The 24643-nt window shown below is 37.8% G+C and overlaps 2 protein-coding genes across 7 annotated transcripts in view; one reads left to right on the top strand and one right to left on the bottom strand.

The window, feature by feature from the left end:
• The first annotated feature begins 39 nt into the window (after window positions 1-39).
• On the top strand, window positions 40-17058 carry ETFRF1 (electron transfer flavoprotein regulatory factor 1). 3 transcript variants are annotated; one of them, XM_024575455.3, is made up of 3 exons: window positions 40-150; window positions 15970-16058; window positions 16138-17058. In XM_024575455.3, the coding sequence occupies exons 2-3, from the start codon at window positions 16008-16010 to the stop codon at window positions 16357-16359; spliced, it is 273 nt and encodes a 90-aa protein (XP_024431223.1). In that variant the 5' UTR covers window positions 40-150; window positions 15970-16007; the 3' UTR covers window positions 16360-17058. The 3 variants fall into 3 exon arrangements, with proteins under 3 accessions (XP_024431223.1, XP_045040032.1, XP_045040033.1); XM_045184097.2 differs by having other exon boundaries at window positions 49-154; XM_045184098.2 differs by having other exon boundaries at window positions 147-228.
• A 255-nt stretch (window positions 17059-17313) lies between these two features.
• The window catches only part of KRAS (KRAS proto-oncogene, GTPase), a 39557-nt gene continuing 32227 nt past the window's right edge, over window positions 17314-24643 (bottom strand). For all 4 annotated transcript variants that reach the window (XM_053921714.1, XM_053921715.1, XM_024575454.3 and 1 more), the window contains one exon: window positions 17314-21721. Coding sequence is in view for 2 of the 4 variants with exons in the window: in XM_053921715.1 (XP_053777690.1) it covers window positions 21605-21721 (117 nt within the window). In the remaining 2 variants the exon portion in view is untranslated. The remainder of the gene's footprint in view (window positions 21722-24643) is intronic.

Genomic DNA, 24643 nt, shown 5'->3' with positions numbered 1-24643 from the left:
AAACCCGCTGCGCAGTCGCGCTGGGCTTTTCCGGATGGCGCCACGCCCCTCCTCTGACAGGTTTCTCCCCCTCCCCCGTCCTGCTTCGTTAGTTGACCGACGGAGGAGTGGAAGCCGTCTGAAGTTTGTACGGCTGTGGCCTGCGGGAAAGTGCGTGAGTGCCGCTACCGCGGTGTTTTGTTCTGTTTTGCGGACCCTGGGGGCTGCAGACGGTGAAGTATTCTCTGGGCGAGGATATTCTCCGAGTGTGGGAAAGGGTTTCTGAGCGTCTTCTGACATTGACAGTCTCTCTCCCTCCTGGTTTCCCTGGAATGCGAAGAATCTTTGCGAGGGTTTCCACAGGAAGGGGGCCACCCCAGCTACACGATTGGGTCCAATGATGACCGGGGTTGGCTGCCAGTGGGGTGACGGGCTCAACTGGCAATTTAGATAAAGAAGTAAATTGTCTCCAAGTGGGTTGGCTATTTTTAAATGAGTGACCTTCGGACTCTTCTCCTTGCACATGGTTCTATTTATTTCCTGCGCAAGGTGTCTGCCGGTTTTTCTAACAGCCGCTGTAAACAAGAACTGGAAAGGACTGGAAGCAATTCCTGGGCAAAGTTATTTCTTACCGTTGAGGGTCGCTGAGGCCCGGCAAGGCTCATCGGGTTATTTGCCCAAGATCAAAAATTGTGATAACCAGGAACACAACCATCAGAATTTGTCTCCTCCCCAAGTGAAGAAACACCGGCAACTTAGACCAACAGAAAACTAGAAGAAATTAGTAATTTAAGATATTAAGCTCCTTCCAAAGCCCAAAGCCCAATATTTTAGGACCCAAAACCCTGTTTTAGCATAACATGACAGGAAATACTTTAAAATTATTGGCACCATTTCTCATGTCTGAATTCTAATTGTATAATGCTCTATCCCAACGTCATTGATTAAATGTATTATTAATAAATATTACTGAGCTAGCCTTTGCGGGTTACTGTGTTCTTACCCCTATTGCAACAGAAATCCAGGTTGTGGACTGTTTATGACATCCCACCTCCAAATCTCTGGTGGTTAGATAAACATGTTAATGTCGACTTCACATATGTCTGAAGCCCAAGGTATGGAAGTAAGCTTTTACTTTCAATTATTTTTCAGCTAAAATATTGCTTATGGTACAAAACCTCAGTCCACTCATCTAGGATTCATGGGGGGGAAAGGTATTAGTTCCAAATTACCTTCAAATGGTGGGCGTCTAGGAGAAAGGACTTGCTCGCTCTTCCAGGAGCACTTGCTGTGGATGTGATAGAACAGGCTGCCTGGGGTGTGTTCTAGGGGCCGCTGTGCTGTAAGAGATTATGCCAGTGAGCTTGGTTCTCCTCTAGTGCTTTTCTTGCAAGCTGCATAAAGAGTAAGAAGGCCCTGTTCTCTCCTCTTTACCTTCAGATAGGTGTAGTATCTGCCTGTTCTGAACATGGATAACCATCTCCTTTCAACCTCACTTACATGATCTGGCTTCTAGGTAGGATTAGATCAAACAGTAAGCCAGACTTTGGAGGCAAAATCTCTTGCTCCCTATCTCTCTGATTACATATCCTTTGGTGCTGGCAAGTGTGTTGGAGTAAGTTTTTGTGAGAAGCTTTTTAGGTTTAACTAATTTGGGGAAATGTGCTTCCTCTGTTTGAGTCAAGTCTACTAGAACTCAATAAATAATAACATTGCATTGCCTTTCTTGCCAGTTTTCCTTCAGCTTTGATTGCCATCTGAACCTTATGGGGAAGAGTGATTAACAACAGCTTTGAGTGCCATAATCCCTAGTAAAATGACAGTTCTTACTTAACCCAGGACTGAAGTTGAGTCTTCACTTGTTAGTCCAGTAACTAGAAAAAAAAGCCATCGGTGGGGATTGTTCCTCCCACCCCTTTCCTACCACACACACCCACGTTCTCAGAGTGATGGGGGACTTTTTTTCTCCCTAACTCATTTGACTCTACAAAGAGAAACCTCCATGATTTCATGCACAGTTAAGGAGCAGTCCCAGGTCCTGGCTGCACTTAAATTGTTCAACAATTGCAAACCCAAGGAGATCTATTTCTCTCCCAAAGCCTAAAATAAACTTAAATGGCTGAGTGTCAATGTACACTAATAAATATAAACTGCCTTAATTTGTTTAAATTAACACATCAATGACTGGGACAAATTTACCTTAGCCACATCAGCTACTTTTTTTGCTGGGAAAATCCTGTGTTATGCATTTGTAAAAAGAACAACAGCTAAAAAGTACAATTTAAGCCATATCTATAAAAGCTTGCAGAAATTTGCAAGCCGTGAATTAAATAAAACTATGCTCCTTCCCAGGAATTAAACAGGCTATAATTTGCAATTTCAAATTACATCTATGTAGATTTAATTTAGAATTATTTTAAAAGCACATGGTTCTTTTATTAAATTTTACTGAACTTAATTAAGCTTAAATTAATTAATTTTTATTCTTGTTTATACTAATACAGTTGTCCCAATTTCCCCCCCTTTGCCCTCCTCCATCCAGCCCATCCCCCACTCCCACAGCCAATTCCCACACTGTTGTCTATGTCCATGTCATTCATACATGTTCTTTGACTGTCCCTTCCCCTTCTTTCCACCATTCCTCTCCATTCCCCTTTCCTCTGGCAGCTGTGAGTCTGTTCCCTATTCCCACATCTCTGATTCTGTTTTTGCTCAGAACCACAGACATGGAAGGAGGCTATTTTTACTCCATTGTATGTTCATGTCCCCTTTGTCTAATGTTAACTGACCACAGAGATATGCGTTTGTTTCTGAGCTCTCTTATCCTGTTCCATTGATGTGTATGTCTGTTCTTCTGCCAATACCAGACTTTTTTTTTTTTTTTTTTATTACAGTGGCCTTGTGGTATAGTTTGACATCAGGTATTGTGATCCCTTCAAGTTTATTCTTCTTTCTCAAGATTGCCGAGGCTATTTGGGATCTTTTTTGGTTCCATATAATTTTTTTAAGTATTTGTTCTAGATCTGTGAAATATCCCCTTGGTATTTTGATAGGAATTGAATTGACTCTATAGATTGTTTTGGGTAATATGGACAATTTAATGATGTTAATTCTTCTAATCCATGAACAGGTTGTATGCTTCCATTTATTTGCATCTTCCTTAATTTCTTTCTTCAGTGTTCTATGGTTTTCCAAGTGCAGGTCTTTTACCTGCTTGGTTAAATTTATTCCTAGGTACTTTACTTTTATTGCTGTATAGTAAATGGGATTGTTTTTCTTAGTTTCCCTTTCTTGTAGTTCATTTTTGGTATACAAAAATGCCACCAATTTCTCAATATTGACTTTGTATCCCACTACTTTGCCAAATTCACTTATTAGGTCAACTAGGTTTTTGGTGGAGACTATAAGGTTTTCAATGTACACTATCATGTCATCTGCAAATAATGACATTTTTACTTCCTCCTTTCCAATTTGGATGCCTTTTATTTCTTCTTGTCTGATTGCTGTGGCTAGGACCTCCAGTACTATGTTGAATAACAGTGATGAAAGCAAATACACTTGTCTTGTTCCTGATCTTAAGGGAAACACTTAGTTTTTGTCCATTGAGTTATGATGTTGGCAGTAGGTTTTTTGTATATGGCCTTTATCATGTTGAGGTATGCGCCCTTTATTCCCCCTTTGCTAGGTGTTTTTATCATGAATGAGTGCTGGATTTTATCAAATGCTTTTTCTGTATCTATTGATATGATCATGTGATTTTTGTCTTTCATTTTGTGATGTATCACATTTATTGATTTGTGAATATTCTACCATCCTTGCACCCCTGAAATAAATCCCATTTATTTCATGAAGATCATGAAGTATGATCTTTTTATTTTTTTTATTTTATTATTTATGCTATTACAGTTGTCCCAGTTTTGCCCCTTTGCCCCCCTCCACCTGGTACCCCCATTCCTTCCAGCAATCCACCCTTAGTTCATGTCCATGGGTCATGCATATAAGTTCTTTGGCTACTCCATTTCCTGTGCTGTTCTTAACATCCCCTTGTCTATTTTGTACCTACCAATTTGTACTTCTTTCTCCTTGCACCTTTCCCCCATTTTTCCCCTTTCCCATCCCAACTGATAACCCTCCAAATGATCTCCATATCTATGATTCTGTTCCTGTTCTTGTTTGCTTAGTTTGTTACTTGGATTCAGTTATTGATAGTTGTGAATTTATTGCCATTTTAATGGTCATTGTTTTGATTTTCTTTTTCTTGTTTTACTTTGGGAAGCATTTTATCTGCCCTTCCATTCTAAATGATAGCTTTGCTGGATAGAGTAATCTAGGTTGTAGGTCCTTGCTTTTCATCACTTTGAATACTTCTTGCCAGTCCCTTCTAGCCTGCAAAGTTTCTTTTGAAAAATCAGCGGACAGTCTTATGAGAACTCCTTTGTAGGTAATTATCTACTAATCTCTTGCTGCTTTTAAGATTCTCTCTTTACTTTAAACTTTGGCATTTTAATTTTGATGTGTCTTGGTGTTGTACTCTTTGAGTCCATCTTGTTTTGGACTCTGTGCTTCCTGGACTTGTATGTTTATTTCCTTCACCAAATTAGGGAAGTTTTCTTTCATTATTTTTTCACATAAGTTTTCAATTTCTCGCTCTTTGTCTTCTCCTTCTGGCACCCCTATGATTCAGATGTTGGAATGTTTAAAGAAGTCCCAGAGGTTCCTAAGCCTGTCCTCATTTTTTAAAATTCTTTTTTCTTGCTGCTGTTCTGATTGAATGCTTTTTCTTTCCTTGTGTTCCAAATCGTTGATTTGATTCTTGGCTTCATCTTCTCCACTGTTGGTTCCCTGTGGATTTTTTATTTCACTTAATGCAACCTTAATTTCTGTCCATGTCTTTTTTATGCCATTGAATTACCCAATGAGTTCCTGGGTAGCATTCTGATAACGAGTGTTCTCACTGTTCATCTGATAGGTTGCTTATCTCCATTTCATTTAGTTCTTGTTCTGGAGTTTTATTCTGTTCTTTCATTTCTTTGTTCTTGTATTTCTTTGCTCGTTTTGCCAGCCTCCCTGCATTTGTGTCTATGTATTAGGTAGAGCTGCTTTGACTCCCTGTCTTAGTAGTGTGGCCTATTGTAGAAAAGGCACCCGTTAAATTGTATCCAGAGTGGAACCTTAGGTAATCACCAGGGCTGGACAACCTGTGTCACCACTCTGTTGCTCTGTGTGGGGAGGGCTTGCAAAGAGGACAGTGCCACTGCCTGGCCCCTGGAGTTTTGCCTGAGAGGAAGCTGTCTCCCTGTACCTGCACTTCACTTTCTCCTCATATGCCACTGGTGACCTTCCAGCTGTTGGCCTGTTGCTGAATCCCAGAAGGGGTGGGTCTGCATGAGTCCTAAGTCCGTTGCACGCCCTTTAAGTGGACACAGTTTCTTCCACTGCCCTAACACCCACTGGTTTTTACAACCAGAAGTTATGGGGACTTAACTTCCTGGTGCCAGGGCCCTGAGCTGAGTGGTATGGACTGGGGCTGGGATCCCTCACTCCCAAGGTAGCTCTACCATTTTTTATCTACCACACGTGGACCGTGGGACCACCTGTTCCCATCTCTGCACCCGTCTGTGCCACTCCACATCTTCTCCCCTTCTCCCCATCTGGATAAATGTGGCTTCTTTACATGATTGGATGTTGAACTTTCACACAGCTCCATTTTCCGACAAGTCTGGGTGATATTCGTTTTTTAGTGTAGCTGTGGTTTTTTGCTATAGTTGTGTACAGAAAAGAAGCATGTTTACCTATGCCTCCATCTTGACCAGAAGCCCTATTCTTTTTAATGTATTGTTGGATTTGGTTTGCTAAATTTTCTTGAGTATTTTAGCATCCATGTTCATCAGAGATATTGGCCTGTAATTTTCTTTCTTTGGTGTGCCTTTACCTGGTTTTGGGGTTAGTATATTTGCCTCTTAAAAAGTTTTGGAGTCATCCCTCTTCTTGAATTTTTTTGAGATAGTTTGAGAAGGAGAGGTGTTCGTTCTTTGAATGTTTGGTAAAATTCACCTATGAAACCGCCTGGACTAGGGCTTTTGTGCATCAGCAGGTTTTTGATTACTGTTTCACCTTTGCTATTTGTCTATTCAGGTTTTCTGCTATTCCTGATTCACTTTTGGAAGATTTATGTTTCTAGAAATTTAACCATTTTGCCCAGGTTGTCCAAATTCTTGGCATATAGTTGTTCATAGTAATTTCTTACAAGCCTTTGCATTTCTGTGGTATCAGTTGTTACTTCTCCCCTTTTCTGATTTTATTTGGGTCTTCTCTCTTTTTTTCTTGATGAATCTGGTTAACAGTTTGTCAATTTTGTTTACCCTTTCAAAAAACCAGCTTTTGGATAGTTGATCCTTTGTTTTTTTTAGTCTCTATGTCATTTAATTCAGCTCTAATCTTGATTATTTCCTTCCTTCAGCTTGCTTGGGCTTTATTTGTTGTTGTTCCTCCACTTCTTTTAGATGTAGGATTAGGTTATTTATTTGAGATTTTTCTATCTTCTTTAGGCAGGCCTGAATTACTATGAACTTCTCTCTCAGGGCTGCCTTCACTGTGTCCCATAGGTTTTGGGTTGTTGTATGTTTTCATTTGTTTCCAGATACTTTTTGATTTCTTCTTTGATCTCATTGTTAACCCATTCATTATTTAATAACATGTTATTTATTCAGCCTCCGTGTTATTGAATATTTTTTAACTTTTTCTTGAGGTTCGTCTCTAGTTTCTAGCTGCTGTGATCCAAGATGATGCTTGGTATTATTTCAATGTTTTTGCATTTGTTAAGGCTTGTTTTGTTTCCTACCATGTGGTCTATCTTTGAGAGTGGTCCATGTGCTTTTGAGAAGAATTAGTATTTTGCTTCTGTGGGATGAAATGTTTTATAAATATAAATTAAGTCCATTTGACCTAGAATGTTATTCAATTCTGCAATATTTTTATTGATTTTTTTTGGAAGATCTATCCATTATTGATAGTGGGGTGTTAAAATCCTCTACAATGACTGTATTGCTGTCTATCTCTTTCTTAAAGTCCTCCAATATTTTCTTTATATATTTAGGCACACCTATATTGGGTATATATATAAGAACTATATCCTCTTCTTGGAGTACTCCTTCAAGTATTATGTAGTGACCTTTGTTGTCTCTTGTCGTGGCCCTTGTTTTGAAGTCTATTTTTTCTGATATAAGTATTGCTACCCCTGCTTTTTTATATTGTCCATTTGTATGGAATATTTTTCCCATCTCTTCACTTTCAGCCTGTGTATCCTGTGTATGTATATCTTTTATTCTGAGGTGGGTCTCTATACAGCCTATACGCAAGTCATCTTTTCTTATTCATTCAACTACCCAATGTCTTTTGATTGGAGCATTTAATCCATTTACATTTAAAGTTATTGGCAGGTACTTGTTCACTGCCATTTTTTCCCTTTGTACCTGTGTTTCTCTCTCCCTCTCTATATTTCTTCTTATTTTTAGAGCAGTTCCTTTAGCATTTCTAGCAGGGCTGGCTTGGTGGTGATGTACTCTATTAGCCTTCTTTTGTTTGGGAAGCTCTTTATTTTGTTTTTGTTTTTGTTTTTGTTTTTTTCACCTTCCATTTTAAAGAGCCTTGCTGGATAGAGTAGTCTTGGTTGTAGGTCCTTGTTTTCCATTACTTGGAATATTTCTTGCCAGTCCCTTCTGGCCTGTAGTGTTTCTGTAGAGAAATCAGCTGATAGCTTTATTGGAGCTCACTTGTATATTACTACCTGTTTATCCCTTGCTGCCTTTAAGATTCTCTGTCTTTAAATTTAGCCATTTTGATTGTAATGTGTCTTGGAGTGGGTTTTTTGGGTTCATCTTGATTGGGACCCTCTGTGCTTCCTGGACTTTCATGACAGTTTTCTTCACCAAGTTAGGGAAGTTCTCTGTCATTGTTTTTTCAAACAGATTTTCTATCCCTTGCTCCTTTCCTTCTAATCTTCCGATATCCCTATAATGCAAATATTGTTACATTCCATGTTGTTCCAAAGCTCCCTTAAACTATCCTCATTCTTTTCATTTTGTTGCTCTGACTGGGTGTTTTTTCTACCTTGTCTTCCAGCTCACTGACTGAATCCTCTGCTTTGTCTAGCCTGCTTTTAATTCCTTCTAGTGTGTTCTTCATTTCAGATATTGCATTTGTTTCCATCTAGTTCTTGTTTACAGTTTCTATGTCCTTTGTCATGCTGATATAGGTCCCACTAAGTTCCTTGTAGTCCTCACTAAGTTCTTTGAGCATCCTTATAACCATTACCTTGAACTCTATGTTTGATAAATCGCTTGCCTCGATTCCACTTAGCTCTTTTTCTGGAGATTCCTCCTTTTCTTCCATTTGGATGTTGTTTCTTTGTCTCCCCATTTTACTTGTTTCTTTGTGTTTGTTTCTATGCATCAGATCGATTTGCTTTGATTCTTCTATCTTGTGGAGTGGCCTTGTGTGTTAGGAGTCCTGTGGACCCCCGTGGTGTAGACTCCTTGATCTCCTGAATGTATGCTCTAGGAATGTTCTCTGTGTGGGTTATGTGGACTCTCCTGTTGTATTTAGGTCCTGATTGCTATTAGCCCATGCATTGGTGGGAACTGCCCTCCCCCTGGCTGTGAGGCTCATCCTCTACCATGTGTTGTATGCTGTTGTATAGGTGCTGGCAGAACAAAGCAACACAAAATCAACACCAAGACAAGCAACCCCTCCCTGATCACTAAAGCAGTATCAACAGCAAGAGAGCAAGGAATATTGAAAGCAGGAAGAGAAATGGAATATTAGAGAAAGGGGAAAAGGAAAAAGAATATGAGAGGACCAAAGAAAAGTGATTATGAGGAGAAATGGGAAGAGATCTACTATTTGTAATGAATTGAAAGAGGAAATTGGGGGAAAGGAACACAGAAAAAATAATAAAAATAATAAAAGGAGAGAAGGGAACAGTGAAGTACTCAAAAGAGTAGAATAGGAGATGTGAAAGAAAAATTACAGCACCAAAATTAAAAGAAAAAATAATTTAAAAATAAATAAAATGTGAAAAAAGAAAAAATAGCTAAGACAATGGGAAAAGAGCCAAGAGTATTTGTCTGAGCACGGTTTAGATCTTGCCTTCTGGTTTCTCCGAGTCTGACGTAAGGCAATTACAGGTGCTGTCCACATCCAGTCCTTAGCTGTCTTTTCGAAGCTACTGGTGATTCACAGTTTGTGGCTGATTCCTCCAGGCTTGTGCTCCCAGGGTGGGCCAGAAATGCTCTGCATAGTTGGTTTTATCAGCACCGGGTCCAGGAGTGTCAGCAAATGTCCCAAGTCACCACAGGAACTGCTCTGCCTGCCTGCCTGCTGTCAATCTTAGCCTAGTTGCAGACCCAACTATTTCTGAGGGCTTCTGGCAGAAACGGGGCTGTGATTCCTGGACTCCCGTGGCAGGTGCCTTTCAGACTTTAGGGATGATGGTGGGTTTGTTCCCCCTCCCCCAAGCCACTATTCTGAGTCTGTCTGGGATTATTTCCTATACTCAGCAGGCTTCCAGAGCACAGATTTTGGGTCTGCCAGATACCAGGAAGTTGTTTCTGTGGCTCTCCTTTGAGGGGGAGGCACCAGTCTGTCCTCCATGATAGTGTACGGGTTTACTGCACCCTAGTGCCTGTCTCTGATGACCTCTGAGTATGTTTATTTTGCTGTCTGCTCAGCAAGGGTTAAGATGCAGAATGGGAGAAAAGAAAAAACAAAGCAGAACGCCAAGACAGAGGGAAACTACTAAAAGGAAAAAAAGTTGCTAAGTGCAGTAAACAGGATCTCAGAGGTTGTGGTGAAAGGAGTTCCAGAGGGTGGGGGGAGTGTGTCCTTCAGGGTAAGGTATTTGATTATCCCCTGGGAGTGGCTAGCTCTTCTCAATAAGAGCTCCCCCAAGACTATCCCCTATGCCTCCCACTCCAGATTTTCCTCACACGACTCGTCTGTGCCACCCTCCCTTTACTGGGGCCCAAGCTGGGTAGCTGCAAACACACAACCTGTGCTTTGCCATTTAAGCAGGAGGAAGATGATGGGTTTATCTCCAGCCACTTTTATTTCTCTCCAGAGCAGAGGGCCCCCATGGTGCAGCCTCCTTGATGTCCTGACCTGGGTGCTCTAGGAATGTCCTTTTGTAGGTTATGTGGGCTCTTCTGTTTATTTGGGACCTGACTTTCCATTGGCCCGTTCCTTGGTGGGACCTTTCCCCCATCTGGCTAAGGGGCTCAACCCCTAAGCCTCTGCTTTGAGAGGGCGTCTAGGGGTGGGCTGGATCCCCAGTCCACGCATGTACAGGAGGCTACCTATCTACTCCTCTCTCATACCGACGCCTCTCCCTACCTCTCCCAAATCAACAGAATATATCCTGTGTGCATCATCCTAATGGGGTGGGAGAGGGAAGGGAAGAGTCCAGCAGCAAAACTATAACATGGGATGGTGGCCGGGCGCTCACACCATTCCCTCCAGTCTCAGCCTCAGGCTCCTGCCATTGTGCTCCCGCTGTGGTTTCTGCCCCTGGCACTCCCAGCTCCTCAGTTGATCCGCATCCTCCTCAGTCAGACTCTGTCCTATTCGAGGTTCCAGCGGCACCTGGGGCTGGGAAGGCCACAGTCCCCCAGGCCCTGGCCTCCAGCGGCAGGTGGAGGGCACGACCTGGCCTGGCAGGTGCAGAAATCACAGAGGCAAGTCTGGGTGCTGAGGCTCAGTCATTCTGGCAGCTTCTTCCTGAGGAGGACATTGAAAATTCCACAAAAGGGCTGCTGCTCCAAATCTGTGAGCCAGAAGCGTAGGGCTGGGTGGTAGCTGGGGCAGCAGTAGATGGTGGCTCCACCAGGAGAGCCTGGGCCTCCTGCCCCCGAGTGCTCTTGCAGGTGGACAGGCACTCGCACACTCGCACTCAGTCACACATGCTCTGACTCACACTCAGCCGGATTTTTGAGTTGATTGCTCTGTGGTTTAGCTGCAAGACCTGACTGGGGATGGGAGCAAGTGGTTGGAGCTTCCAGCTACTCTGTAGCCATCTTAGAACCCCCAAAGCATGTGGCTCTTAAGAGTCATTCTTCAGTAAAATTAAACTGTATTTGGAAAATGGCTCTCAGCCAAACAAGGTGGTTTAAAAAGTGAAATTAGGTATTAATATAGCAGGTTAAATACACCCATCGAAGTTCCTTCCTTTCCAAAACGCCACTGAATTTTCAGTAAAGAGATACAAAAATAAGCTGGAAAAATGAGAGAGATGACAATAAGACTGGAAGCTGCAGAACAGGTGAATGTGACTTAGCACACCATTGAATCTCAATTTATACTGCATTATTTGCAAAAGGCACTGAAAGAAGGCCATTGGAACTGGAAATGAAAAATGAAGTAAAGAGGATTAAGTGAAAGCTATTTAAGCAACACTTTAAGTGACTGTACCCCCTCACTCCCACGGAAGACTGGAGGCTGATTTGTGGACAAAACAGTACTAGTCTCTGGAATGGGGTGTTTTTAGTCATACTATGTACATGAGAACCACAGTCAAAATAAAGTAAGTGGATTTGAATATACATACCACCGAACGCAAGGCCCACTTTCCTCTTCCACTGAACAGGCAAAGCCTCAGAAGGATGGAAGACTCTACTCTTCCAGTCTTGGGCTAGGGAATCTGACCAGCCAAAGAGGAAAGATCTAAGATTGACAGCAGAGGTTCCCCAATGAAGGGCCCACGCAGATCGCCCTTAGTGAAGCTCAGTCTGTAAGTTGCAACCACGTATGCAGACCTTCTAAAATGCATTTTTTGGTCTTTCACTTCTAAGAGTACAAAAAGGTTTACCAGTCTTTAGAGGAAAGCTCATAAATGATGCAGCAAAAGCAAGCAGAAAAAGAGTAACTTGGAGGAAAACAGAAAACTGAAAGCAAGCTAACATTTATGAACTTAAAGGAAAAGAACTTGTTCTGCTACATTGTATGCTTGTTATGTGAATTAGCTCATAAACTAGTAAAAAAAGGGGATTATACAAGTTTTAACATGGATGTTAGTTCCTATGTGATTTATGAACTTCAGCAAGAAAAAAAGTCTCCACTTAGTGCTTACACTCAGAACTCCTTCCGCAGAGAGGAATACCCCATGTTATTCAGCTGATGGGTGGCAGACTGAATCACCTACCCTGACCACAATGGCCACCTAGTGTCATGTATACCTCAGCATCTGCCAACCATACTCTTAGCGTTTAAAAAGTATTACAGAGGAACTGACATAGAATAAACTACTTAAATTATAAATATAATTGGATAAATCTGGCATACACATACACTTAATGAAAACATCACCACAGTCATGATAAACACCCATCATTCTCGAAGATTTCATCCTGTTCCTTTTGATCCCTTCTTAGTCTCCAGCCCGGCTCCCATTACCAGGCTACTCTATTAGTTTTGAGCATTTTAAACATCTTCATGAGCCTGCAGCTAGGCTCAGAGCAATCCAAATTAGCTCTCCAGGTACTCATTTGTTTATTAGTTGTTTAGTTGCATAGGATTTGAGTGGTCTGTCCCAAACCAATTTCCCCATAAGCCCTGTTATTTTTAATGTTTTTGCAAGGCGAAAGGGTTTGGTTTTTTTTTTTTTTGGAATACATATATGTAGTCTCAAAGTACTTCCCACAAAATACTTCAAAGGGAAAAAATAAGAGTAACTTTACAGTGGATAATCCAAACACCATCTTAATGATCAAAATTAACATCAACTGTAACAAATTGGAATTGTGTCCACCTGACAGAATACAGCAAAATGAACAAACCATCATGTCTGTATTATTTTTGCCCAAACTACACAGCCTGAATCTAGCTTTAAATTAACATCAAAATAAATGGGTAACGTGTCATTTTGGATTTGATCCTTTTGCTATAAAATATAAAGGGCATCTTTAAAGCAAATGCAAGAACATGAAGAGGCTGTGGATCAGACAGAAGTAACAGCAATGTTAACTTCCTGATGCTGATGGTTTTACTGTTCTGTAGGAAAATGACCTTGTTCATAGAAAATGAACTCTAGGGGCTTCTGGACAACATGGAGACGTAGGTAGACAACACTGTGACTCCTCGCACAACCAAAAGGATGACAACAAGTTAAAAACAAAAAACAACCAGAACTGACAGAAAATCGAACTGTATGGAAGTCCGACAACCAAGGAGATAAAGAAACATTCATCCAGACCTGTAGGAGGGGCGGAGACAGGCAGCCAGGGCGGAGAGGACTAACGGCAAGGCAGCAGCTGGCGGACCCAGCGAGGTGACGTGACGGATTGTGGAGGTGGGCAGGCCAGGCTGCAGCTAGCAGACCCTGCGGCCTCACATTCACGCATAGATAAACCGGCAAGAACGGTAGCGGAGCAAAGCAGACCAAACAACCTAGGGCTCCAACGCAGGAAAATAAAGCCTCAAACCTCTGAAAACACCCATGAGGGTTGAGACGGCAGTGGGAGAAACTCCCAGCCTCACAGGAGAGTTCGTTGGAGAGACCCACAGGGGCCTAGAGTGTGCACAAGCCCACCCACTCAGGAATCAGCACCAGAGGGGCCCAATTTGATTGTGGGTAGTGGAGGGAGTGATTGAAATCCGGCAGAGAGTGGACCAAGCACCATTGCTCCCTCTCAGCCCCTCCCCCAGGTACAGCGTCACAGCGCAGCGACTAGCTTTACCCCGCACCATGAACTCCTAAGGCTCCACCCCTTTACATAACAGGAGCACCAAGACAAAAAAATATGGCCGAAATGAAAGAACAGATCAAAGCTCCAGAAAAAATACAACTAAGCGACGAAGAGATAGCCAACCTATCAGACGCACAGTTCAAAACACTGGTAATCAGGAAGCTCACAGAATTGGTGGAATTTGGTCACAAATTAGATGAAAAAATGAAGGCTATGCTGAGAAACAAAGGAAAATGTATGGGGAACCAATAGTGATGGGAAGGAAACTGGGACTGAAATCAATGGTGTGGACCAGAAAGAAGAAAGAAACATCCAACCAGAAAAAAAATGAAGAAACAAGAATTTAAAAAAATGAGGAGAGGCTTAGGAACCTCCAGGACATCTTTAAACATTCCAACATCTGAATTATAGGGATACCAGAAGGAGAAGAGGAAGAGCAACAAATTGAAAACTTATTTGAACAAATAATGAAGGAGAACTTCCTTAATCTGGCAAAGGAAATAGACTGCCAGGAAGTCCAGGAAGCTCAGAGAGTCCCAAAGAAGCTGGACCCAAGGGGGAACACACCAAGGCACATCATAATTACGTTACCCAAGATTATACAGAAGGAGAGAATCTTAGAAGCAGCAAGAGAAAAGGACACAGTTACCTACAAAGGAGTCCCCATAAGACTGTCACCTGATTTCTCAAAAGAGACCTTACAGGCAAGAAGGGGCTGGAAAGAAGTATTTGAAGTCATGAAAGGAAAGGACCTACATCCAAGATTGCTCTATCCAGCAAAGCTATCATTTAGAATGGAAGGGCAGATAAAGTGCTTCTCAGATAAGGTCAAGTTAAAGGAGTTCATCATCACCAAGCCCTTATTATATGAAAGGTTAAAGGGATTTATCTAAGAAAAAGAAGATCAAAAATATGAACAGTAAAAATGACAGCAAACTCAGTTATTAACAACCACACCTAAAACAAAAACAAAAGCAAACTAAGCAAACAACTAGAACATGAACAGAACCACAGAAATGGAGATCACATGGAGGGTTATCAATAGGGGAGTGGGAGGGGGAGGGGGAAAGGTACAGAGAATAAGTAGCATAAATGGTAGGTAGAAAATAGACAGGGGGAGGGTAAGAATAGTATAGGAAATGTAGAAGCCAAAGAACTTATATATATGACCCATGGACATGAACTATAGGGGAGGAATGTGGGAGGGACGGGGTGGGCAGGATGGAGTGAAGGGGGGGAAATGGGACAATTGTAACAGCATCATCAATATATTAAAAAAAATAAAAATACACTCTAAAGCTGTGCTATCCAGTGTGGTAGCATCTAATTTATGGGTACTTATAAGCATTAGAATGTAGCTTGCATGGTACATTGAAATAGTATTTTAAATATAAAAATGTTATTAAAATTATTTTACATTTTATTTTTTAATATGGACTACTAGAAAATGTAAAATTATGTAGGTGGCTCATATATTTCTATTGGATGGCTCTGCAAAGTATTCAGGTGGATCAAACAGCATGTTATTAGCAACTTCTCAAATAGTTCAGGAAAAAATACTAGTAGTATGTTGCAAGACTTAAGTTATTCCAAAAGAAAATTATGTTAATGAGGACCATAAAGTATAAAATTGTTTTTGTAGGTCATTGGGAAAATGGGAATTAGAGATTTTTGAAGGAGGCTGTAAACAACATTTACTTTGGGCCTGCTTATGTTAGGAAGGTTATGATTTAATCCCCACAATTATAACAAGTATTGTGAATTGTTTTCTATGTTTAGTTTAAGGAGCTGTCTTCCATGCAGCACCAACGAATTACACATAAAATAGTATAATCCCACTGAATGTTGCCTGCTCATGTAACCCCTTTTGGGTTGTTCACTTGGCCTCTTCACCACCCTTCTTGCCATCTACCATTAATTGTGAGCCTGGTTGACTCACAGAGTCAGTTTCTCCTTCTCTTTAGCCTTCCTTAGGATAGCACCCTTCTAGATTTGAGCAGGCAGAATAAATAGTCTTCCTTTGACGGTAAGGAAATTTGCTTCTTATGTCTCCCTGAGGAGATGTTAGTTCTGTGAGAGCAGGTATCTTATCTGACCAGTGTTCATAGCTGTATCCCAGTACCTGGAACATAAAAGTGCTCAAAGTATTAATGTGATAAAAAAAAAAGGTTAGCATTTTCCCAAATGTAAAATCTTCCTTTGCGTCTTTTTTGACTACAATAGTTACTTGCAAAGACACTTTTCTTTTCTTTAGGTATGCTGTGCATAAAAGTGGTTTATTATCCATGATAAATGACAATGGCCAATACTTTACGAGGGGAAGTACTGAATCTTTATAAAAATGTAAGTAATTATGTTGCCAATTTTATAAATATTATTATATGACATGGATTGTTTAGAAATATAATCTTTGTTTTTTAAGCTGCTGTACCTTGGACGAGAGTATCCAAAAGGAGCAGACTATTTTAAAAGGCGTCTGAAGAATGCTTTCCTTAAAAACAAAGATGTGAAGGACCCAGAGAAGATCAAAGAGCTTATTGGACGGGGCGAATTTGTAATGAAAGAGCTAGAAGCCTTATATTTCCTTAGGAAATACAGAGCTATGAAACAACGCTATTATTCAGATACCAAAGACACCAACTGATCATTACTGTAATTTGGCTGAAAACCAGTGAGTGCCATCTCTTGATGTCTAACAAACATAAAAATAATTCTAACTTAAAATGGCAACATATACACGTCATGTAAAAAATACTTAAGCTGCCCTACTGAACTAAAAATAGGTTTTAACTTCTATTCATACTGAGTTTTATCAGCAATCCTTTATGCATAATTTTACACTAAAATAGAAACTTAGCTACATAATGTTGCCAACTACAAATTACAAATTAATGAGCACCTAATTTCAAATGAAAAAATAATGTACTTAGAATGGTTTTAACTTAATAGGTTTTTGCCAATTATTCTTAGCCCATTTCTCCATTTTACTGACAATGCCACTTAATTCACATGTGACTAGGCAAAATAATTTCTTGAACATTTATTCTCTTAATTTTTGAAGGAGTACCTTATTTTTGGCTCCATTTGGTACATTAGGAAGGTTCACTACAAATCAGATAGCATCTGGTCATGATTTTAGTGCAGTTAGAGAATAATAATATATATGAAGATTACTTCTGATCTTGAAATAGCCTGCCAGCAATTGGCATTTCATACACACCTATTGACTATTTCCATTATTTTGCTGCTAGCTCCCTTTGGGCCTTAAAACAAATTTTACCTGTTGTGTATCAATTACCTTCTTTGACAAAAAGTAATAAATGATGTTATTTTTTGTCATAAAGGCAGATCTGTTTTGTATGTACTTCTGAATCAGTTAACATGGCAGTGGACTTCAACCTAAGGTGGTCTTAAGCTTATGCAAACACTTATACCTTTACATAATCACAGCACCTTTCATAAATAAAGAATATTTCTAACTTACAAGCTGCAAAAAAAAAGATTTACTAATACGCTATAGTGTCAGTGGCTTATAAACTACTCCATGTCAATTGTGGGGCAAATGTTTCAAATTTCTATGAAGAAATACACACTGTCATAGACACCGTAACTTTTTATTACATTACAATAATTAGGAGCAGTACAGTTCATGACAAAAATATTACAAATTTCAGATCACTTCACAGCACATACTCCTATAAACATTTAAAAGTTAATTTTAATGAAAAGAGTGGTCATTTTTAAATGTAATGTTTGATATGACCAACATTCCTAGGTCAGCGCAACCAAATGATGGAAAACAAACTGGATCACACTGCGTATGTCCCACAAAAAGAGCACAATGTACAAAATGTGCATGTTTCAGTTTACACTATACAAAAATAGTTAAAATACATTCCAGGTAAACATATTACATTAAGAAATAGTACTAGTAAGAAATTGGCACTCAAAGGAAAAATGCAGAAGTATTTTCAACATGAAAACACAAGACAGTGGAACTGGAAACTTTTGGATAAAACATTACATAACCCATTTAGCTCTATGGGGAGGTGGACCCTCTGTAACCAACATTTCTGTAGGTAATAACTGTTTTCTCTAAATTCATCTAAATTACCTAGCATCATCTCAAACAGGCACTTAAAACTATTAAACTAAAACAAGTATTAATCTAGTTATGACTGTGTTTTAAGAACTGATGTGAATTAACTGTAGAAAGTAATTTTCATTTTCTGAAAGAATTTGCAGCTACCAGTTGTATGCTGTTGAATTTATCAAAACAGATTTCATGCTACCCAATATTAACACGGAAGTTATTAAATATAAATTTAGTTTTATAGTAACTGATAGGTTTTTAAAAATCATTAATACATAATTATCAAGAAATTATTACTTTTTGACAAATGTAAATGAGTTTTATTGCCTACAAAAAAAACTGTATATTGTTTAGGAAAAAAATGACTAGAAGAAAAGTCACTAGAATACAAATGAGATGAATTTGTGCAAACTGCAACTTAACATGCCTCACAAGATTTCCTTATATACTAGGACAAAATTGTGCAGGTGGCAAAGGTTTTGATAACCTATGCAAGTTAGGTTCTAAATTCCTATGCAGTGTGACTCAGTTAAAATAGAGCCTAGAATTCCTAATTGGGAATATCCACTCCAATTATACTACAGACTTTTGCTACATTGTTCCACAAACATGTTAATGTCTAAGACTATGTAATTTAGCATTTTTTCAATTTCAACAAGGATATTTATCCTTAAGACTGTAATAATTAAACAATATTTATGTTACTTCTAAGATCATTTCTCCCCTTTTAAAATCTCTATGAAAACAAACCTTTCGTCAAATCATTTAAAATTCATATAATAAGGGATAATTACCACTGCTTAAAAAATAATTGTCCAGCTATGTCAAAAATGCAAGAACCCTAAAATTCCCTCCCTCAATCATGCAGTGCTGTTCTTAAAGCCTGGCCATTTCCTTCTCTTGGGTAGAAACAAGAAGAGGTTCTATGTAATTCTTAACATGCCACCTACATGATATTCCATAAACCTGTAGTTTAGCAACGCATTTCAGAAATCATAATGACTTCTACACAGATATTTCCTTTTCTGCAAATTAGTTCAGGCATCTGTTTGTTCGTACTTAGATAAACATAACTTTTAGAAGTCAGTATTTCATTTTAAAAGTCCATTTTAATTACTTATACAAAGAGACCAACCAGAATATTATACACTTGGGAATTTTAATATATTATGTCATACAACTTAATGTATACTATAATTGTCCCAATAGAATCACACAATTATGCCAAATAAAAAAATATATAATCAAGTTTCCTCCTTTAAAACAATGAAATAAAAGTAATTTATACAAAGTAGCTTTATTAACCAGTTACAATGGAATCAGAGCAAAACAATTACTCCAGAAATGGAAGAAACCTTAGAGAGACCAACTCCCTTACAAAACTAAAATATGCATATGTTATCTCTGGGTCATGTGCCAAATGCCTCAGGAGGATATCAGACCACTTGAGAATATAAGCACTACTACTTTAGGAAAGGGATTAAGTCCCCTTTACCATAGTATCTCCAGTGCCTTGTGTAGTGCCTGGCATTTAGTGGGCACGCAAGTGTGTGTAATTAATGAACCATGCTAAAAGGTAAGCTTCATGAATTAAATTTTAAAGTATTTTTCATTGTAAGATTTAATTATTAAAACAATGCAATATGTCACTGTTACCAGGGATAGTCCTAATTACACATTATCTAAGGAATTCTTTCAGCACTACCCTTATTAAATTCTTCCACTGGACAGGGTTCTATCTACTCATAGAAGATATGAAAATACCTACATAGGCACTAATGGACCAGGCAGCAAACATAATATTCAAAGGATCAATGTTAAATTGCTACAGCCAACACCTCAAAATTAGCCATTAGGCCCAATCTCATGGTAGTATCTGTCAGGTCAGGTTGAGCCTGAGGAAATAAGATGTAGGGCATTTTCATGTGACTTGATGGGAAGTCTTCAAGGAGATATCTAAAGCAGCAGTAAATCTTGAGTGCAGGGCAATTAGACATATTCAAAGGAACAGCATCAAGTTGTGGGTCATACAGAAAGGTAGGCTGGCAAGATGACACTTGTATAGGAAAAGGGTGTTAAATATTGAGAAAGGAAATTCAAAAATAAACTTCACCTCTTGTACAATTTTGCCTAAGACTGGCACTGAAGATGGTAACACAGTTCAGAAGTTAAATTGTGCTGAGATTGACAAATAGGCATATTTTTATGTAAACTGAATGTAAATCACGTAATTGTAATGCTAGCTATAGCCTTGAGATGACTTATTTTAACATAAAGAAATGGATAAGTGATTTGCCCAAAATTGGAGTTGTAAAAGACACCAGAATCTAAGTCACTTTCCTCCTAGTCCAGTGATTATTTTCACGTCAACATACCTTCTCACTACAAGTATCTTAAAATAAGGACAATTTTAAATGTATTGAAATAATCATTTTGTAAATTTACCTAGTTTTAAGCATTAGGTATTCTTAAAATATGGACCAGACTTGGAAAATTTTATGAAATATTACTTTAGCGGTGTTAAGAGGACTAGCCAATACTAGAGGCTCTGAAACTTTTTCCCTTCATTGTTTAAAAAAATTAGTCTTCCCCATCCCCACCCCAAAATCTCATTTAAAATAATTTTTTTTAAAAGTTGTTTGGTTTTTTTTTAAGTGATGTTCTTGATCTGTAAGCAGAACCACCACACAGTGAGAACGTATCTTGCTGAGCAAGCCAAATCTCTCCCAGTCCCCATTTTTGACCAACCAATGCTTGACAACACAGGAAGACCATAGAGATGCTCTCCACACTGTGAAACTCACAATGAAGCTCACGGGTTCACACAGGACTTCAACTTGGTCTTTCTTAACACCTACTAAGCTAACTGGCTCAAATAATCTTTAATACCAGCATTAAAACTATTTTTAAAGACTGAAGTTCAAGAAAAGGTTTAAAGTTATTCTAGGAAACAGCAATCTGACACATGGGGACTACATTTAATTCCTATGAGAACTTTTACACGTTAAAATGTTTTAAATTATTACAAAAATTTAGTAGCATGTAAATATAGCCCACAAATGGTTGCTATAATCCTCATTACATACCAGATCTCCATTAACAGAAAAAGTTATTCAGATTATTATAGGAATTTACCTCATATGGAAAGTAAATGGCCTTTTAATAATTTTCCATTGCCCTTTTTTTCCATTTTTTCCTTTTATAGAAAAAATATAATATTTGGGGGAACATGACTATAACAAACAGCAGTGGAAAGAGGAAGAAAACCTTTATGAACAGTAAATTTACATTCATTAGAGGTGGCTAAAACTAGAGGACGTGACGCCTATAAGAAGAACCTACAGGAAGCTCAGAAATTCATGTTACCTCAATGTTTCTGTAAAACCAACAGTGAAATCTCAACTGAAGTTATAATTAGTATATATGTGATTAAATAAAACAGAATAGGGAGGATTCAAAAGCTTCATTAATTTGTTTCACACCAAAGTTCACAATTGGTAAGAAAAATAGGAAGTAATCAACTGCATGCACCAAAAACCCCAAGAAATAAATCTCAGGTATTCAATTTCTTTTTCACAGGCATTGCTAGTTCAAAAACCAAAACTCAGGGAATACTGGCACTTAGGAGGAAAAAAAGTTTCCACTGTCATTTTAAAATAAGCATTCAGGATAAAAGCTAACAGTTTGGATGGAGCAGAAAGTAAATTAGGTAATGCTAGAACAAATGCTAATAATTTAGTGTAATGTACAAAAATTACCACTTAAGTATGCCTTAAGAAAAAAGTACAAATTGTATTTACATAATTACACACTTTGTCTTTGACTTCTTTTTCTTCTTTTTACCATCTTTGCTCATCTTTTCTTTATGTTTTCGAATTTCTCGAACTAATGTATAGAAGGCATCGTCAACACCCTGAAATATATAACAAATATTAAAATGGGAATATATATGATGATTTGAGGTATACAGATAAACTAATGGAAACATCAATACTGAGAAAGAATGAGGACACTTTACATTTTTCTTCAGGCAAGTGAATATTTATCACACTTTTATGCTCCTTTAATGTCTTCTTCATGGATATTTTGTCAATAATATAGGGAACACTGACTTTACCCAAAGGCAATGAAAAGTAATGGCACAGAATCTTACATAAGCTTCACAAATGACATTTTCCCAGAACTTAATTTGCTACCAATTTTTACATATTAGCACACCTTGTTAACCAAAATCCATATGCATGTGTGTGAATATGTGTTTACACTTAATTATGCCTAAGTTTCTAGACATTAGATATTAAGCCATGCAAGTATAAACTATTTCATACATACAGTAATAATATTTATGCTGTTTCAATAGTTATTTAAAATCATTAGATTTAGATAATTACCAAGAAAGGAACAGTATTTGAATATATTTCCAGTGTTTCAAATATTATACAGGTGTGTTCAAATAAAAAATATACAGGCATGTTAAGGCACTGGTTTCAATTATACTCAATCATTTAAGTAAGAAATTTAAAGTAACCCCAACACAAGACACTACTTTTGAGAAATGTAATACTGATTTGTGGAGAATGGGGCTAAATTATTCAAATAGTGGTGTAATTTACCAATTTAGAGAAGATTCCCTTTTATTATTATTTTAGGGTTTTTTTAGTATATTAAGTATTCAAAAGTTTGCCATATAAAGCAAATGCTTCATCTTCAAAGAAATATCCATTTGGTCATTGTGATCCATTTGGCCAACATCCATGTGTGATCAAAGCAATGTATCTAAATCAGTACTGGATGAAAGTGATTATAAAAGAGAAAAATTTTCAACCTAATAATTCATAATGTGAAAGTGGCACTCTGAATATGGCAGGACAGAGTTTAACTGTGCAATACGGAAATAATACCAAGTCTCTGCATGTCAACTCTTCTCATGTCCCTGTTAGAGCAATTAAATATAAAAGTAAAATTTAAAAAATTAAAGAAATATGTAATCCTCAATATACTTTAAAATCTCTTCACCTCAGTAGTTATTTTTAAAAGCTTGTTAACATACTGGTATTTTTAAACCTAGACACTAGAGGGAGTCCTAGGAACAAATACCCAACAAATGAAGTACAAATCATCACTTTAAGAACAATGAAAATGGGGCTTTTACTCATTTCAGCCATCTCTGCTGATATTCATATAAACACATTTGTTACATTATTTTAAAATATTTTAAAATTTAACTGATATTTCTCCTTTATTGTATTACTAAAATCTTCCAAAATTAGTATTTCAAAATCAAAGCAAAATTAAATGAGGGCACTTTCAAGTTACATTTATCTAATTTTCGTAACAGATCTAAAATTCAAAAAGTATTACCAATATTTTAAAAGTGAACAGAACAGTAATGAGGCCCGCTCACATTTAAACACATATTAGTAAGATAAAAACCAGCATTATTGATTTGAATACCAATAATTAAAAGCTCCTCAATAAAGCTGCCAAGCTGCACTCCCTGAATGCTCCCCACACTGTGATACCATTACTGATACAATATGTTTTGTTTCACCCAAAGTAGTGAGGAAATGTGATAAGACAATTTATCAGCAATATAATCAAAGCTTAATATATATAAACCTTCATGCTCATCTTAATACACAGCAAAAACTTCTAATGATATAAAAAATAATTTTGTAGCTCACCATCCCCTAATTTATAATCATAAACCCTTAGAACGGAATACTTAAAAGAGGATCTAATCCACCTCACTTAACCGTCACAAATTCTTTGATCACATATCCATACACAGTCTACTCTATTTCAACTTTTATAATGAAGAAAAATATCAATGGTACTAAAATAGTAAAGCAGATGAAAGGAAAAGCCACAAGATGGATACAGAAACACATTTAAAAAAAATTATTTTATTTATTTAGATTTAGAGACAGGAGAAGGGAAGGAGAAAGAGGGAGAGAAACATCAATGTGTGGTTGCCTCTCGTGCACCCCCTACTGAGGACACTGCCCGCAACCCAGGCATGTGCCCTTACTGGGGATCAAACCAGCGACACTTTGATTTGCAAGCTTGGACTCAATCCACTAAGCTACACCAGCCAGGGCTGAGAAGAACACATTTTACGTTGAAAACAATGCAAGTATTTAGGAGACAACAAAACCCAAATCTGTTAACATTATCTTCTTCTAGGATTCTAACAAATACTTTAGGTTCATATTGCACTGAATTTTCCTTTCTATCTAATCTTACTAAAATTAAATAATTTCAATGATTAGGGAAATGTTACAATTAATCAAAACAAAGCAGTAAATGCCGTTTTTTATATGGGAACTAGTCATTCTCATACACACATATATAAGACAAAAGTAGTATCCTAGTAGTTATTTCGTTTAAACTCATCCATTTTTGAACTAAGAAAACTAACTGGTATCTATTTATCACTGTAAAATTAATTTTGTAAAAATATTTTCATTTAAAATGTTAAGTATTACCCAAGTACACTTTTTTGTTGCCATCCATGTCCACTGAAAAAAACAAGGATTCAACTCATCGTGCCCCATTATCTCACACTCACAATACAGAGGCATTGAAAATACAGTTTGCACAAATGAGGTATTTTAGAAAAGCATCTGATTCCATCTTTGTTTAAATAAAAATTAAAGCACAAAACTTATTCTAAGTAGTTCTACTTAAAAAAAATCATCTAATAGTAAGATAATGGGGAGAAAATAAAAAATTAAAACTAAATTAAATTTAATTAAAAATAAAACTTAATCACTTGAATCTGGTCACAGTTACTGTAAGAAGTTTGACTTTTCAAATTGCACTGCAATAGTTA

The sequence above is a fragment of the Desmodus rotundus genome, chromosome 3 (assembly GCF_022682495.2).
Source record: "Desmodus rotundus isolate HL8 chromosome 3, HLdesRot8A.1, whole genome shotgun sequence".
Classification (NCBI taxonomy): Eukaryota; Metazoa; Chordata; class Mammalia; order Chiroptera; family Phyllostomidae; genus Desmodus; species Desmodus rotundus.
Note: the sequence above shows the minus strand (reverse complement) of the source record. Positions and strands in the feature narration are given on the sequence as shown.

Coding starts and splice junctions, on each gene's coding strand:
- ETFRF1 (XM_024575455.3), top strand. CDS start 16,008: ATGACAATGGCCAATACTTTACGAGGGGAAGTACTGAATCTTTATAAA. Junction 16,059..16,137: donor TACTGAATCTTTATAAAAAT/GTAAGTAATTAT, acceptor TTGTTTTTTAAG/CTGCTGTACCTTGGACGAGA.